General features: G+C 35.3%; 1 protein-coding gene across 2 annotated transcripts in view; it reads right to left on the minus strand.

Moving 5' to 3' along the window:
* Positions 1-10,846: 10,846 nt before the first annotated feature.
* Positions 10,847-16,639, minus strand: part of LOC150083369 (cyclin-dependent kinases regulatory subunit-like) — a 40,820-nt gene continuing 35,027 nt past the window's right edge. Inside the window, exon 4 of one of the 2 annotated variants that reach the window (XM_090377221.1) lies at positions 10,847-11,028. In XM_090377221.1, the coding sequence (XP_090233347.1) occupies positions 10,943-11,028 (86 nt within the window). In that variant the 3' untranslated portion in view covers positions 10,847-10,942. The remainder of the gene's footprint in view (positions 11,029-16,639) is intronic. The other variant, XM_090377220.1, reaches the window with a different exon arrangement.

A 16,639-nucleotide genomic window follows, 5' to 3' on the forward strand; every position in this document is an offset into this window, starting at 1 on the left:
CACTTCAATGACTAATTCTGTGGGCAGTATTCCCAAGGTTCCCTTGCCTTGATTTCTCTCCTTACAAGGACTGTTCTTCTGGATATGGTTTTAAAGACTAAATACAGGATTATTAGAGAAGTAGTTTAACAACTTCTTATGCTAAGTTTTCTAGTTAAAACAAATGGTATATGGTGGCAGTGGAGGTATGTGATAGTTAACAAATAGATCTCTGTCCCCACCAGTTATTGCAGTACCATCAACAAAATGCTGGTTTCACTGGTGCCAAAAAGTTGACTTGGTGCATTATAACCTTATATGCTAATGTGCCATCCTAAAACAACCAACCAACTGGTGCCAAAATCTGTTTTGAGGAAACAGTCAGCAATAACAGTTAAGAACCTATTTTGCATTCATTTTGGGCAGAATCTTCCCAGAATAAATTCTGTGCATCAGTGGCATAAAGTTTGAATATAGGTTATTGTAAACTTGTGCAAACAAAACAGGCAGACTAGGTGTTAGACATTCTTTAAAATCTTGCTACAGCTGACCATTTGGAAAGTGCTAGTGAAATGTTTGCAGTTGAAGTCTTACCACTATCAAAATGAAAACAAACTGAAGCATAGAAACAACCTACTTGAGCATATGTTCACTGATAAATCCATATTTCATGTAAATGGCTGTCAATATTCGGTGTTCATGTTTGGGATACAGAAAAACCAGGTGAGTGCTTGCTCGAACATGTTTGTGATAGCTATAGTCAGTGTTCTGTGCTTGCTTTGCATTCAGCAAGTTTACAGGCCTTAATTTTTTTCACGGGGGGGGGGGAATTGTTGGGGGTGTGTATCCCTGTATGCTTGAATTTTCTGATAGAACAAATCAATGTTCACATCTTCAATGGAAGATTTGTTTTTCTAACAGGGTGCCATTCCATGCATCAGTGCAGTGACAGTGTGCCTGGATCACCACTTCCAAGGATGTTGCCTTAGTTTGGGTCTCATTCATTGGCCTCCATGATCCTCTGACTTGATGCTAATGAATTTCTACCCTTGGGGTTTCATGAAAGGTCTATCAACCCCTATTACCAAGGAATGTTTGAACTGAAAGCCAGAACTGCTGCTAGTAAGAGTAACTCCTTAATGCATAAAATGTGAGAGGAACTTTATTTTTCATGGGATGATTGTCAAGTAATTGCTGGCACCAATACTGAATATGTAGATCATCAAACTTAAGGTGTGCAAATCTTTAAAATTAAGCCACATTGTAATAACCTGTATAACTCTTTACCATAGGCTTGGTTAAATCAGCTCAATTTATCAGTATGGTGATTTTTTTTTTTTATTTTAAAAGGTTAAGTTTGAAAGAAGGCTCAAACTTACCTGGGTTTTTTACAGGTGTGTGCACCATAGTAACAACTTTGTGGCAGATGGAGACATTGCTCTCAGTCCATTAATATTATGACCTAGAATTTAAGGGCGCCTCCGTAGCCAGGTGGGAAGGAGCAGCAGTGCGTAGCATGCTTCTTGATTATACCGGTGTTCGAACCCTTTACCACCAAATACGGAGGATTCGGAAAGGTCAGGAAATGACCACCGCATATTCCCGGAGCAATATGGCCTTAGTTGCTAATGCTCCTAAATAACAAACCTAGAATTTAAGCCAACCAACAAATACATAAGTAGGAACACCAATAAGTCAGGCCCACAAACCTCCACTACATCTCTGCAGGAAAACATTACTTCTCCTTCATGCTACAAAAATCTGCAGCCTTCCTTCTCACCCTAATTGGAGATGCCTGTACAATACCAAACCAAATGAAAACCAACCTGCTCCCCTTAGACTTAGAGAACTAGCTTAATCATGGAATATAGAAATTGGTAATATATTTCAGGACATGACACCATCACATCCACCTTGGACAAATATCTCTTCAATTTATTTTCAACAATGGGGAAAGAACACCTTATCTCCTTCCAATATTGCAGTTACATGCAACTTACTCTCTTTCTAACTCATGTGAACTCTATACAGATGGATTCTGCTGAATTCCAGGACATTGTAGAATATCAGGAAATGAAAGAGCAGATCTTGCAGCCGAACAACCAGATACTACTCTTTTGCAGACTTTTCAAACTCCATATACCGATTATAAACATTATCCATAAACATGTTACAATAGCTGGTCACTAATCTGGAGAGGAAACAAACCATACAAAATTATCAAGGAAACAAACTATACAAAATAAAACCAGAACCAAAGCTGTGGCTCTCCAGCTTCAGGGACAATAGACAAGAAGAAACCATTTTAGGAAGGCTAAGACTAAGAATTATACACACCTCACACCTGTATCTATTAACAAATGACAATGCTCCCCAATGTACATCTTGTCATGTACAACTGACCATTTGTTAGTGGACTGTCCCCACTTTCAAAATATCCAGTTAAACTCCTAAATCAATTGCTAATACACAGTCATCAATAAATTTATTGCAGAGTTTTGGAGATGATCCTAATAAAACAGAATTATTTACTTTCCTATATCATAAAATATAGTTATTTCATATTCACCATTAGAAAGACACAATATGGCCTTAGCAGCCTATGTGTTAAACTCAACAACAGCAGTGTTGGGAACGCCTAGTTCTACAGCAGAGGGAAAAGCTATGCAAACTAGAAGGGTATGTTACAAACGGCATGTTGGATAACATTAGCTGGCTTTCAATGACTGCTAATGCAGTTGGAGGCATTGCAAACAGCAGCAACATGACATTTATATTGCTTGCGGGGAACATTCTCCCTGTGAGCCTTCATCCTTCATTCATTTTTATACTTTGGGGGAGGGGAAGTGTTTGACACAAGTTTATTTGTGAGGTGAAAAGGAGCCTTGTACAAAATGTAATTGAAAGACTACTCCGACAGAGAAATAAAGGCAAAGTGCTGTATTGAAATTGGAAAAGAAATGTTTCTGAATTGGGATTAACTATGTAATGATGAGAAGAATCAGAAAGCTAAGTTCTGAACCTTATATTTATTGTAAATATCACTTCTATTTTGGTACTACTTCATTAGTTAATGAAATACAAGTTTGTTCACTTGTATAGACAATGCAGTCTTTCTTTCAAAACTAATTTTGCTTTGTTTCAAACATAACTTCGGTGTCTTTCTGTATCTGAAATGATTTTATAACATTTCTCACTTGTTTTTTTTTTTTTTTTTGAAAAGTATGGTGAAAGTAAGCAATGGCATAGTGTCATTGCCAGTGGGATGGGGGGAGAAGTCACGCAAATGTCTTTAGTATAAGAAACAACCAAAGGAATTGCAATGAATTGTGTTTGAAAAATGAAAATGAAAAGATCATACTTCCTTTCTTTAATGTGTATTGCATCTACTTACACAAAATCAAAGAAATTCATCTGCTGGAAGCCACACTAGAAATGGAAAAACTGATAACACTACAATATGCATTTAATAAAAGAAAAGTTTGCTTTATTGTAATTGTTTTTAGGGAACAATATTGGTACAGCACATTTTCTGAATGTATATTTCATCTTCTAACACGAAATTTCAAGAAAATATTTCATTTGATGGCCATGTTATATACTTTGAAAAGTGGTGTCGAAGGAACTTCACATGAACATTCGTGAAATCAAACTAGTAATCCATTACTTTCCGTGCAATAAGTGTGGGTAGTAGAGAATGTTTTCTGCTTAAGTGAATGGAAAGTACTTGTCAATATTTCATCTGGAAATAATGTCAACTGGTGTGTTTTATTTTGATAAGTCCCTTACTGTAAAATCAAACAGGAAGTTACCCTTTATTACCAAAAGTAATTCTGTAAGACAGTCTTACAAATACCTTAATCTCTGAATAAGAATAGTCGGTAGAAATAAAGTACTTTTTAACAGCATATGACACTAAATGGTGAATTTTTTTGGCTTGTGCATTCAAAAAGAATTTCTCCCTTGAAATTTTATAACATCAAATGCACATCAAGGAAATACTGATATATTTTGTAACAATACACATTTCAAAAACTACTGCAGAGGACTAACAAAGGGTTTTAATGAAATTTATTTTATGAGGGAAATATTAAATATTTCCCTCACATATAATAAATTAATAATTTTAAAAATCTTTTGCTTGCCACATACATTTAATTCATTGCTGTACATAGTTTATTTTTCGGCATTTTAATTTTCTACTAAATACTATTTTGAAAAATAGAATAAATTTCATTGTAATTATATTCTAGCATTTTGCATTGAAAGGGCATGGACACTGTTGAAATATGTATAAAAAGAATCCCTTATTGAAAAAGAATGCCTGAAGACTGCCTTCCAACTGCTGTCATTTCCATTCCACAAGTTAATGTCTTCAAAAACATATCCATCCCTTCTCACAAAATTATGCAATATGCAACAATTTGTTATTACATTGATAGTAGAATGGGGATTCAGTAATATGCTAGAGAAAAAGAATGCACAACTTATTGCTCAGTATTCCAAATGTGCATTCTACAAGTTGCCTTTCTCGGATTAATCTATAATTGAAAATTCTTCACTCACTTCTCTGGGTATGGTCTTATTAAATTTTCAATCAGTCCAAATGCTTTGTCCCTTACAAAAACAAATGGCATTTTCAGTTCATTTATACCAGGAAGAGTTTTATTTAACAGCAAATTAAGCTGTTTCATTAGCAATCTTCTTCCAAATTTTGAATTTTTAAAAATGTCAAATTGCCATTGCATCCATAAGCACCATCTATTGCAATGAAACAGTAGTTTGTATTGATTTCTGCATCACAGTATTGAATTTTCTGTAATTATCATTAGAAGTTCATTGAAACGCTGGATTGACACTCTGTAAAATAAAATAAAAAACCTCTTGGGAAACTTCCTATGTGTTTCAAACATAATATAAAACTGTCCTGTTTTTAACCTATTTGAATTTGCTAGATGAATCCACCATCATTGTTTTCTCTTTCTACTTGCAATCAACTGTATACAGAAATGCGCAATACATCCATCTTGCAACTGCAAATAGAAAAGGTGAGTCGCTGGTGGTATCCAATTAAATGCCCCTTTTAGTTTAAGACGATCTGATGTTAAAAATACTATGTGTAGTTTGCTGTTTTGGAGGTGCTTACAATGCCAGCACTTTAAGTGCCTGTCTAGTATAGCTCTAACACTGGGTTAATGTACATCCTTTGATACTGTCTGTCCAATATACAGGCATATAGGGTGTGGCAATAAAGTTCCCAGACTGGTGTAATAAAAAAAAACACAAAGTGAAGAAGCTCAAAAATCATTTTATTTTTAATCAAAGTAATTACCACCCAGTCTAAAAAATATTATGGAGGTCCTAAAGTCTTGAAACTTTATTAGACATGTTGGACAGACAACCTGTGTAGTCTAGACCCACTAATTTTCGTAAAATCGGACAAATGCTAATAATTTATTTTTCTTTGTAGTGGATCTGTGTTCTCATTTTGAATTTAAAATCAACTTTTGTGAATTTTTTACCAAATAGGATAGTATAGGCTATTTTTGGAATATTAAATTTTAAGGCAGAAAAATTTTCTTACCTGAGATTTTTTTCAGGAACAGCTGCATCCAAGTGAGATGTAAATTTGAATGGTATTGAAATTGCATATATCTAGTAGGAGGATGAAAGAATAAAAGCAAGCTTTTGTCCTAAATTCATGCATAAGTAAGAAGGCAGATGATGTCCTAAAGCCTGATGGGGGCTTTTCATTAATACCTTCTTCAAAGGAGGGTGAACACATGTCGTAGGCTGTCATTTATAGCCTGGGCATGTCCCATTGCCGTATTTCAAAAGGATGGTGGGGGTGTTGGAGTAGGTGAAATGAGAAGTGGGATAGAAGGAAAATTTCTTTTTGCCCCATTGTATTACATTAATAGTTTGGGAATTTGAAAATTATAGATTTAGAGCAGCTTAAAAAAAAGTGTTTTTTTTGGAAAAAAAGAAGGAAAAGAAAAATTTCACTCGGAAATCTGGGTGCATGACTACCACCTTGAGAAAGAGAAGGTAGTCTGCTGGTGCCAGATTGGGAGAGTAGAGTGGATAGTTGATCTGTACAATGGCATGTTTTGTCAGAATGTTGCCTAGTGCAGAATGGGTGGGATCATTGTCATGCAACAAGAATCAGTAACTCAGGAAATATGCTTGTCTTTGAAGCACCTGTATGTAGAACACAGCATTGATTTGAATATTGTGTTCAATTATGGAGACTGCACCTAAAAAAAAAAGACATCAGGCTTCTTGAAAGGGTCCAAAGATAGGTAACTTACCTGCTGAGATCGGCAAAATGGTGTTCATATGAGCAAAGACTTCGGATATGTGGCTTGCACAGCTTGGAAACTAGACACCTTAGAGGAGACTTGATTGAGGTGTTTAATGCTCTGAGCAGAAAAAGTAAAATGAATGAGGATGAAATTTTCATTTATAAATGATTCTAGAACCAGGGGCTAGAAGCTTAGACTGGATTGCAGGAAGTTTTATTTTAGCCATTGAGTTATAAATTACTTAAATAAGTTACCTACATGGGTGGTTGAGGCTGACAGTTTGGGAAACTCAAAGGTCAGTTGGATAGTTACCTATGGGAGGAGGGAAATGCATAGGTTGTCTATTTCCTTTTCTTTTATTAAATTTAATTTATCATTATTTTACTTTTTTTGGCTGGTGCAGCATAAGCCTCAGGCTTCCTTGAACCTTATGGCTATTACTAATATTCCTCACCTTTCGGCAAAAATTCCTTGTGAATCACACAGTGTGTTGAAAAACATGACCAGCATCTTGATCCCGAATGTCTGTAAATGAAATTTTTAGACCTTGGTAACAATTTTGAAGTGTACTGCATGCTCTGATGCCTTGTCTGGGTTGTACTGAAACACTCATCTCCAGTGACAATACAGTTGAAAAAATTAGGATTGTCTTGCAAGTACGAAGTCTTTGCACAATGACAATTTGCTTCTCCTTGTCTGTGAGAAACAATTGCATAGACCTTTTCTCTAAATCTTCACACAGAATTAGATAAATTGTCTCATTCATATTCAACTCATCAGCCATCAATCTGAGAGTCAAATGCCGATTCTTTGCCACAATTTCCCAAACTCTGTTCTCATTTAAAGAGGCTGACAGCCACCCATCTCTTGAGTCATCACAAACACCCTCATTCCACCTTTAAACTACTAATACCATTCAAATATGCTGCTATGACTTAATATTTTATTACCATAAACAGGTTTTAACATTTCATGTTTGTGTTGCAATTTTTCCAGTACCATATGGACAGACAGGCCAGGGTCATGCTCTTAGTTAAAAACATTAAATCTAAGGCAGCGTATCCAGCCAACAAGAGTGGCCAGTACAATGTGGGGTCAGTTTGGCGTGACATAAGCACTGGGAAAACAAAAATGGGTAGAAGATTGTTATAGGCCTAATGACAGTGATGAGTATAGCAAACACCTATACAAAGAAACAGTGGGCCAGTAAACCAGAATGTCTTATAATTGGGGTTTTTAACTATCCAGATATTGACTAGAAATTGTTGGTTGGTCATTCACATAATAGCAAGACTTTTGTGAATTAACTGGATGACTGTTTTCTATAGCACCATGTAAGAAAAGCAATATTGATCCGATTATCAGCAGCAACTCTTCATGCATTAAGAATTAGGTAGCAGTGTGCTGATGTGGGACATAACTGCTGTCAAGGGTAAAAGGAAAGGCTTTTGCTTCCATAAGGATGACTACAGTGGTCTCAGTTTAAATTCTATACAGAGGGACTATTTAATGATGAAATTGCCAGCAGCAAATGCTAAACGGGAAGCATTCAGGGAAGTAATTGTAGATACTAGTAGGCTTTTTATATCAACTAAGAAATACCATTCCAGGCTTAGACCTAAATGGATGTCAGATGAACTGAGACCTGTGGCTAAGAAGAAAAATGCATGGGATGCATATAAATTATCTGGTGATACAGAAGCTTATATATTAACTTGTCTGCAATCAAGTCACAATTGAGATTAAGAGCTAAGGCAGATTACAAGAAGTCTCTTCCATCGAATGCCAAGCAACACAACAAAGACTTTTTTACTTCTATTAACAGCAGAAAAAAGGAGTTGTCACATTGGTCTACTTGACAACAATGGTTTGATGATTCTGCCCAGGCTGCTCACAAACTGAATAAGTATTATGCATCTACATTCATGCACAATGTTCATTATTGAAGGAAATTCCAGAAGTTTGTCAGAATCTAAAAGGGAGCTATACGATTTTGTGATAACTGAGAGGAATGTGGAAGGCAAACTGTTAAAGCTCAACATAAAAAAGGTGCCTGGGATGGATAGGATCTGTACAATTATATTAAGGGAGGTAGCAAAACCTTAGCTGTAATTATGGAAGATCATCTTTGAATTCAGAAGAGATCCCCATGAACTGGAGATGTATAAATAAGTAGATGTGTAAATTCACAAAAGGGGTGACATGAGTAATTACAGACCCATTAGCTTAACTTCTGTTCTGAGGAAAATAATGGAGTCTCTGGTTAAAAAAGTAATGCAGGATCATCTAGACAGGAATGCACTTATACTGCAGTCACAGCATTATTTTGTTAAGGTATGGTCTTGTCTGACCAATGTGACTGGATATTATAATACAGGAACTGAATGCAAAAAATAATTTTGATATCATATACAGTGGACTCCCACTTTACGATGGACTCTCCATAATAAAATACCATTCACTATACAATATGTGGCAAGCGCCGGTCATTGTAATCACGTTTGCAAATTGAATTTTAATTCTATTAAAGCGGTTCTAATAAGCGAAAATAGGAGGAATGTTAAATGATACGTGAAAATTAGAAGAATATTTTCCACAGGTTAGCAAAATAAATATAAATTTACGCTTACCTACATAGCTTAATTAATACTGTTATATAATTGATATTTCAGTTCACTGACTTTGTTTTTGGGTTATAAAATTTAAAACAGTAAAAAAGATATGCAATCAATAACAAAGAAATGTCATGCACAAATTGCAACTAACACAATAAGGAAGTAATGAAGTTTACAAAGTTTTTTTTAAAAGGTTCTGAAAATTTATTTATGTGTTTTATATGATTGAAGATTTCAGTGAAGGAGAAACACATTTCATCATAATAATGTAAAAACCCACAGAATTCCAGCTATTGGTATCGCAAATGCAATAAGATCGAGTTTACTACACAATTATAATAGTTTGCACTAACAGAAAAGCCCAATAAAACAGAAACTGTGAATTGTTTTATGGTAGTGACATCCAGAAATGTGCTTTAGAAAAAATATCAAAGATGTTCAGTTATAAGGATCAATTTTATTAAGTGCATTTTAATAATTTTAATTGGTTTTTTGAAATTTGATTCTCTAAAGTGGCTGATTCTACTAACCAGTGATCATGACCATGTTAAATGGCACCTACTTATTTCAATTTATGATTGTCTCTGACTGGGCCATGTGGTCCTTCCTCAGCCAATAGCAGCATTTGTAAATGTGTCAGCCGCATGTTTTGTTTTTGCATCCTTTGGTTGAAGTGATTTTTTTGTGTTGTGCTTATTTGACATAAATTTACTGTATTGAATTTGTGTACATACAACATTGTGTAAACTGATAATATGGCCATTAAAGAGTGCAGTAAGAAGGAAATTTCAACTTCCAGGGTGTTGGAACAAATTACCAAAAAACAATGTATTATTGGGTTCACATTATATTTTCACGATATGATGGTGTCTCTGGAATGGAGAAACTTCCATTTTTACTTCAGTATCTAACACACACACACACACCATTTCAGTTTATTGTTGTCACAGACAACCATAAACTGAAATGATGCTAGTGAGAAAAGTAACATGGCAGTATGTGATTTTCATCCATATAACTTAAAATATTTGTGAATGTTATGGTAGACAACGTATGAAATAAACATGAATGTAACTTGAAACACATTGTGAGATGGCATGTTAGAACAGGTTGTACTGTAATCATATATAAAACTTTAGTAACAGTTCTATTAGTAAATAATTTTGAAACACTCATACAATGGATATCCACCAAGAGATCACTCCAACATAATGTAGTTTATATCAATTTACAAAAGTATTTTTTGGTAAAGTATTACCTGTGTGAATGATTAATTCAAAGATACATAAAAGAAAAATGGAAAGATTTCAATATAATACTATGTAAATATACAAAAAAACCATGCTTTGAAATTTTTTTTTTTTTTTTTTTTTTTTGTTTTTTTAATAGAAACTTGTATTTTACAAACAGACAAAAGTATTTTTACTTTCTAAACTAAGTTTTAAATTTATCTCTCATGCACTCTGAATATAATAATACTGGCATAAGAATATATATAGCCGATTTTTATATAAAATATTCATATACACTTCCATAAATTCTTGTAGATAAATAATTTGATAATTATGCTGTCATAAAGGGAAAAAGTAAATTAATTTAGGAAAATAGTGAAAATTTTTATATATATTTAAAATTGTAATACAGAAGGGCCACCCCAATAGCACGTGTACTCAGACATCAAACACACAAAATTCTAAACAGACAAAAAAAGGGGGAAAAAACCCTAGGTTTTTAAGGTTATTACTTAGTATTTATATATCACATAGATTACAGTTTTTTTAGTATTTCATTTATGTATGTTTGTAAAATTCAATATGAAGCAATTAATTTTCAAATTAAAGTGAAAAGCAGATTACAAGAATACCTGTTATTAAACATTTACAGAAGAAAAAAGCCAGCAGTTTTCAAACCAACTTTTCCCTGTTACAAATCCATATCACTCAAACCATAAAAAATTTACATATACAAATCTTTTAAATAAAAATAACATAAAATGTAAGTCTGTGATTTATTTACATACTGCATGATTTAATTGATTAAAAGTCATTCATTTTGATCATCTTTAACTTGATCTTCTTGACTTGGTGCTTTCCCTTGAATTGGTCTTCGGAAAAGTAGTATGTGTGGTTCTGAAACAGAAATAAAAATAAAATTATCAGAAATAAAAATAAAATTACACAATATTGTTCTTTAGATGTATATTTTTCAATACATTCAATGATAATTGCTATGACTTATATGCTGTTATTGTACCATATTATGTACAATACTACACCATTATTTCTATACAGGCACATTCCCTTTTGTATTTTTACAAAACAGCAGACTGACATGATTGATAGCCCCAGAGGATTGTCAATCATGAAAGTGGCAAGCATAGATTTCACAATATGCTCCCCTGGTACAGATTTAGCTCACATCTGGTGAGTATGGGCTTGGCAAACAAACCGAGGGTCCTGAGCAGGATATCATCATTCTTCTCTTCTTGGTGATTCCATTCTACTTCTCCTCTCTCTCTCTCTCTCTCTCTCTCTCTCTCTCTCTCTCTCTCTCTCTCTCTCTCTCTCTCTCTCAGGGTAACTCAGGAATTTTTTTTTTGGCTGGTGCAGCATAAGACTCAGGCTTCCTTGCACCATATGGCTAATTATAATAATAATAATAATGTTTACAAACTTCATTTGGACTGTTAGTTCAGTTCCACTAGAATGCATCACCTAACAAGGTATTAGAATTGTCAAACTCAAACTGAGCAAGGCTGTTGCCAGAATTGAATGGTACAGTACTACAGAAAATCTGTATACAGGACCCAGTTTGTGTTGCATTAGGGGGGGGAGGTCGTGACCCATTACATTAAAAGAATTCTATGTGAGCATAAACAAGGAATAGGAACTAAAGAAATGAATAGCATCAGGGTATGTCTGCTAGGAACAAAAGTTGATGACGTTGTAGACTAGATATCATCTTTTAAGGGCACAAAAGGTGATATTGTTGCACATGTTGCCACTAATGATATTAAGAGTAAAAGAATGGTGGAATTACTTAACAAGTACAGGACAATATTGGAAAAAAAACTGTGAGTTACGGTTGAATTTAAAAGTGTCTGCAATTCTGCCCAGACACGATAGGAGGGAGTATATGATGAGAGCCTTGCCAATCAATTCGGTCCTGGAGAGATTTTGCAAGGCTCGTGGGGTAGACTTTTTCAGCCCGGTCTGTGCTTGGTAACACGAAACTCCTCCTAAAGGGATGGGATATACTTAAATAGAAAGGGTGCAAGAATATTTGCTGATGCTATCAAGGCAGTGTAAGATGGGTCGGAAAACTGCTAGTTTGGGAAGGATACACGGACTAATAGATTAACAGTATTCACTGGCAGAGGTGAAACTGATATTTGGACTGTTTCTATTGGAATGAGCAGCAGCCTGGAAAACAAGGTGCAGGGAATTTTAGAGACTGTTGAGAAACAAGTCAATACATGGGCTGTGTTAGGGTAGCTAAGAATAAGAACAAGTGCATGTATACTTGTGTGTAGACCAACGCTAGGAGTTTGGCAAATAAATCTGATGAATTTTAGGTATTGGTCAAAACATGAAAGGTAGATATTGTTCGGATATCAGAGACATTGTATCACACAGATATAAGGATTGCAGAATTGGAATTTGGGGAGTACAATGTGTACACAAAGGATAGACAGGATAAGAAGGGTTATGCTATTAGTGAAGAAACATAAAATTTAAGGAAGTGCAGCCAGTTGATATGAGAGGACAGTACAGTTGAGTCAGTTTGGTGTGATAAACATTGGCAAAGCAAAATTGAGAGTAGGAGTGTGTTATAAGCCTAATGACGCGGATGAGTATAATGAACAACTGAATGGAGAGATGGAGTGGGCCAGTAAATCAGATTGTCTTATAATGGGGGATTTTAATTTCCCAGATATTGAAACTTGTGGATTGGTCACTCACACTAGCAAGGCTTTTGTGGATTTATTGGATGATTGTTTTCTACAGCAGCATGTTCAGGAGTCAACCATAGGTAGTAATACTCTTGATCTCATTATCAGTAGTGATTCTTCATGCATTAAGAATCTGCAGATAGGAACCACTAGGTGGCAGTGAACACAGTGTGTTGATGTGGGATTTACTCAAAGAAGTAACTACCATCAGGGATAAAGGGAAGGGTTTTTGCTTTCGTAAAGGTGACTACGGTGGTCTGAGACAGTATTTAAATTCTATACGGTGGGACCAACTGATGATGTTACCAACAGCAAATTCAAAATGGGAAGCATTCAAAGAAATAATTTTGGAAGCTACTAGGCTTTTCATACCAACTAAGAAATATTGTTCAAGATTCAGGCCTAAATGGATGTCAGATGAACTAATTAGACATGTGGCAGAGAAAAAAATGCATGGCATACATATAAATTAACAGGTAACACAGAAGCCTATGGTAGATATAAGCTGGTCTGTAACCAAGTCACAAAGGATGTTAGGCAGGCAAAGGCAGATTACGAGAAATCATTGGCAAAGGATGCATAGAAAAACAGCAACGAGATCTTTACTTATGTAAACTCTAGAAGGACGGGGATGAATCAGAATGGTCCATTTGATAACGATGGTTCAACTGTTGATCATCCTGCTCAGGTAGCTAGCAAACTGAATGAGTATTTTGCATCTACATTTACACATGAGGAGTTATTCATGGAGGGGAATGCCAGATGTGTATTAAATGTTGGCAGTGATCTAAACAATTCTGTAATAACTGAGAGAAAAGTGGAGCAGAAATTGTTGAAGATAAACATAAGAAAGGCACCTGGGATGGATGGGATCTATCCAGTTATATTAAAGGAGGCAGGCAAAGGAAGTAAGCAAACCATTAGCCAAAATTATGAGAGCTTCTTTGGACTCAGGGGAGGTACCCATGGACTGGGGATGTGCAAATGTGACCCCAATTCACAAAGGAGAATCAAAGGGTGACAAGTAATTACATACCTATTAGTTTAACTTCTGTTCTGGGGAAATTAATGGAGACTGGTCAAAGAAGCACTGCAGGATCATCTAGACAAGACTTCAGTTATAGTTCAGACACAGCATGGGTTTGTTAAGGGGAAAAGGAAGTCTTGCCTGACCAATTTGATTGGATACTATGATGTAGTCACAAAGGAACTGGATGCAAAGAATAATTTTGATATCATATACTCGGATCTTTTGATAATGTTGCACATGGAAGACTGCTGTACAAATTGGAGTTGTTGGCATTGGGGGCAAATTGCTGCTATGGATAAAGGCAGATTACGAGATTACTATGTCTTCTCCCACTTAACCAGATGGTTAAGTGGGAGAAGACATAGTGTAAATCAATGGACACTGCTCTTCAATGGCTAATATTATTAGTGGAGTCCCCAGGGTTCAGTGTTGGGTCCATTGTTGTTTTCTCTATTTATTAATGATATTGATGAAGGATATCAGGCTTAATGTCTAAGTTTGCAGACGATACAAAGGTTGGCAGGGTTGTTAATGACGCTAATGACAGTATGCTACTGCAACAGGATCTAGAAAAGTTGAGCAGATGGGCTGAGAGGTGGCAACTGAAGTTTAACATTGACAAATGTAAAGTACTGCATATGGGTAGCAGTAACCCCAGAGTAACGTATCAACTGTGTGGTACTACATTGACAGTGGCAGAGAATGAAAAGGACTTGGGGGTAATTGTGCAGTCAGATATGAAGTTTTCTGAGCAGTTCAGATTGTCGGCAAAAGTAGCTCATGGTGTCTTGTCAATGATATACAGGAATTTTTCTAGCAGGGATAAGGAGGTGATTATCCCCTTGGCAATGATCAAGCCACACCTTGAATGCTGTATACAGGTCTGGAGGGTGATCTGATTGAGGTGATAAGGCCATGAATGGTTTGAACGAGCCCAGATTAGTGCAATATATGGCAATTCATTGTGAAGGTAGTCACAATATAAGATAGAATTAAATTGACGCCATTTACACTACTTCTGTAGTTTTTTATTACTACAGAAAAATGTGGCAACTGATATTCTTATAGTTAAAAAAACAATATTTTTACAATTTCCAGTTTTTTTCATTAAAAAACTATATTTAATAATTATTGCAATTCACTAGTAAAATGGCAAGGATTAAAAATCCTTTTTTCAAAATAAAAAAGAAAATTTCTGATCTGACAGGCCAGGCAAACCTATTAGTAACACAGTGTTACTAATGGTGGTGCCTTACCTGTCAGACTCTTTTCACATATAATTCAAAGTAACAATAATATCACTTCCAAAACTATTCAAATAAGTCTTGTATACGTAAAATTAGGCAGCATAGCAGTCACTAATCTAATCTTGAAACAGTGATTAACTTACAACAGATATTTCATCAAGGGACCTGTCAGACCAGAAGCCACTGTTGCCAGATTAATACAGGGCTTCATTTAGTGTTTTGGAACTTTTTTTTTTTTTTGCTTTGCCATTTAGGAAAAAAAACAACACAAATTTCTCTTTTCTACTCTTAAACACACAGTGTAAATAATGAAAGTCACAATCAGAAATATCTTGCTAGTCCAGAGATTAATAAAATTGATGAAAACTCATGAATTACTCTTAAAAAAAAAAAAAAAATCAACAAAATGAAAACCTCTACACACTAGAATTTTTCTCCATCTGGCAAATGCTGAATTCATCTTCTTACAGACAACTATCCAAACTAGCAATACTTGACCCTGATATGGAATATGTAGGTCACAAATATCAACCTTTCCTTTTTGTGCCTGCTTTTAACAACAGTACACATATGCCACTGGAAAAAAATATTCTGTTCAATGCTAAAATTTCCTGCCTACCACTCCAAATATTTGTCTTTGTGAAATGAGCAATATGCTATGAAATATCCAGCCCAAAACAAAACTTGTCAAGCTTGCCAGAAGGTCTGACATTCTGTAATGGCTCACGTGGTCCGTTTCTGTGTGAAAATGTTCAGGCATTCACTAATTTTTAAAATGTCTAAGTTACTAAAAGTGCACTTTATTTGTATCTTCAGACGAAAGGTCTTCCCAGTGAAACTAACCTCACCTGAAAAATCTGGCTTGACTCAAGACACCTCAATCTCAGAAGCAGAGAGCAACCAGCCAGCCTTGGTGACTACTTACACTAGTAACACTATTCCACACCTGAAATTAGAAGATTCATCTCTTCCCACAGAGATGCCAGAGCTATAGGGGGGTACATGCCAAATATGTTGAAGAAACACAGCAAGATGCTGAATCCACCTTTCACATCAACATTTCCTAATAGACTGAACAGACCCAAAAACACAAGCCGTCTCAATTTCCATTTGTACATTCTTAGTAATGCTTTGAAGTCAATAACACCTATGATAGGTATTATCAATGCCTACCTTACGAACTTCGTGAAGCTTTGAAATGCAGCATCTCTCAAACCTAAATCATGAAATCAGCATGAAGCAAAAGGTTAGATTCTAATATTCTGAGTATTGTGAAAAAGCATGAATTGACCACAACAGCAAAAGTACATTGCATGACCAAATGAGTATGGATAACATATCTCAAATGCAATCCTCAATTGGCATACCAGATGAAGGGAAAAGGGAATCAGAGTGCGAACACTCCAGGTCCTCCAACTAACCAGAAACTTATCAATGCTGAGGAATCATAACAAATCTCTGTGCATATTTTATCAGACTAAAATTAACTACCATAGCTTCTGAATTTTCCT

Source organism: Mastigoproctus giganteus, chromosome 7 (genome assembly GCF_048544385.1).
Source record: "Mastigoproctus giganteus isolate SK-2022 chromosome 7, ASM4854438v1, whole genome shotgun sequence".
In the NCBI taxonomy this organism is placed as follows: domain Eukaryota; kingdom Metazoa; phylum Arthropoda; class Arachnida; order Uropygi; family Thelyphonidae; genus Mastigoproctus; species Mastigoproctus giganteus.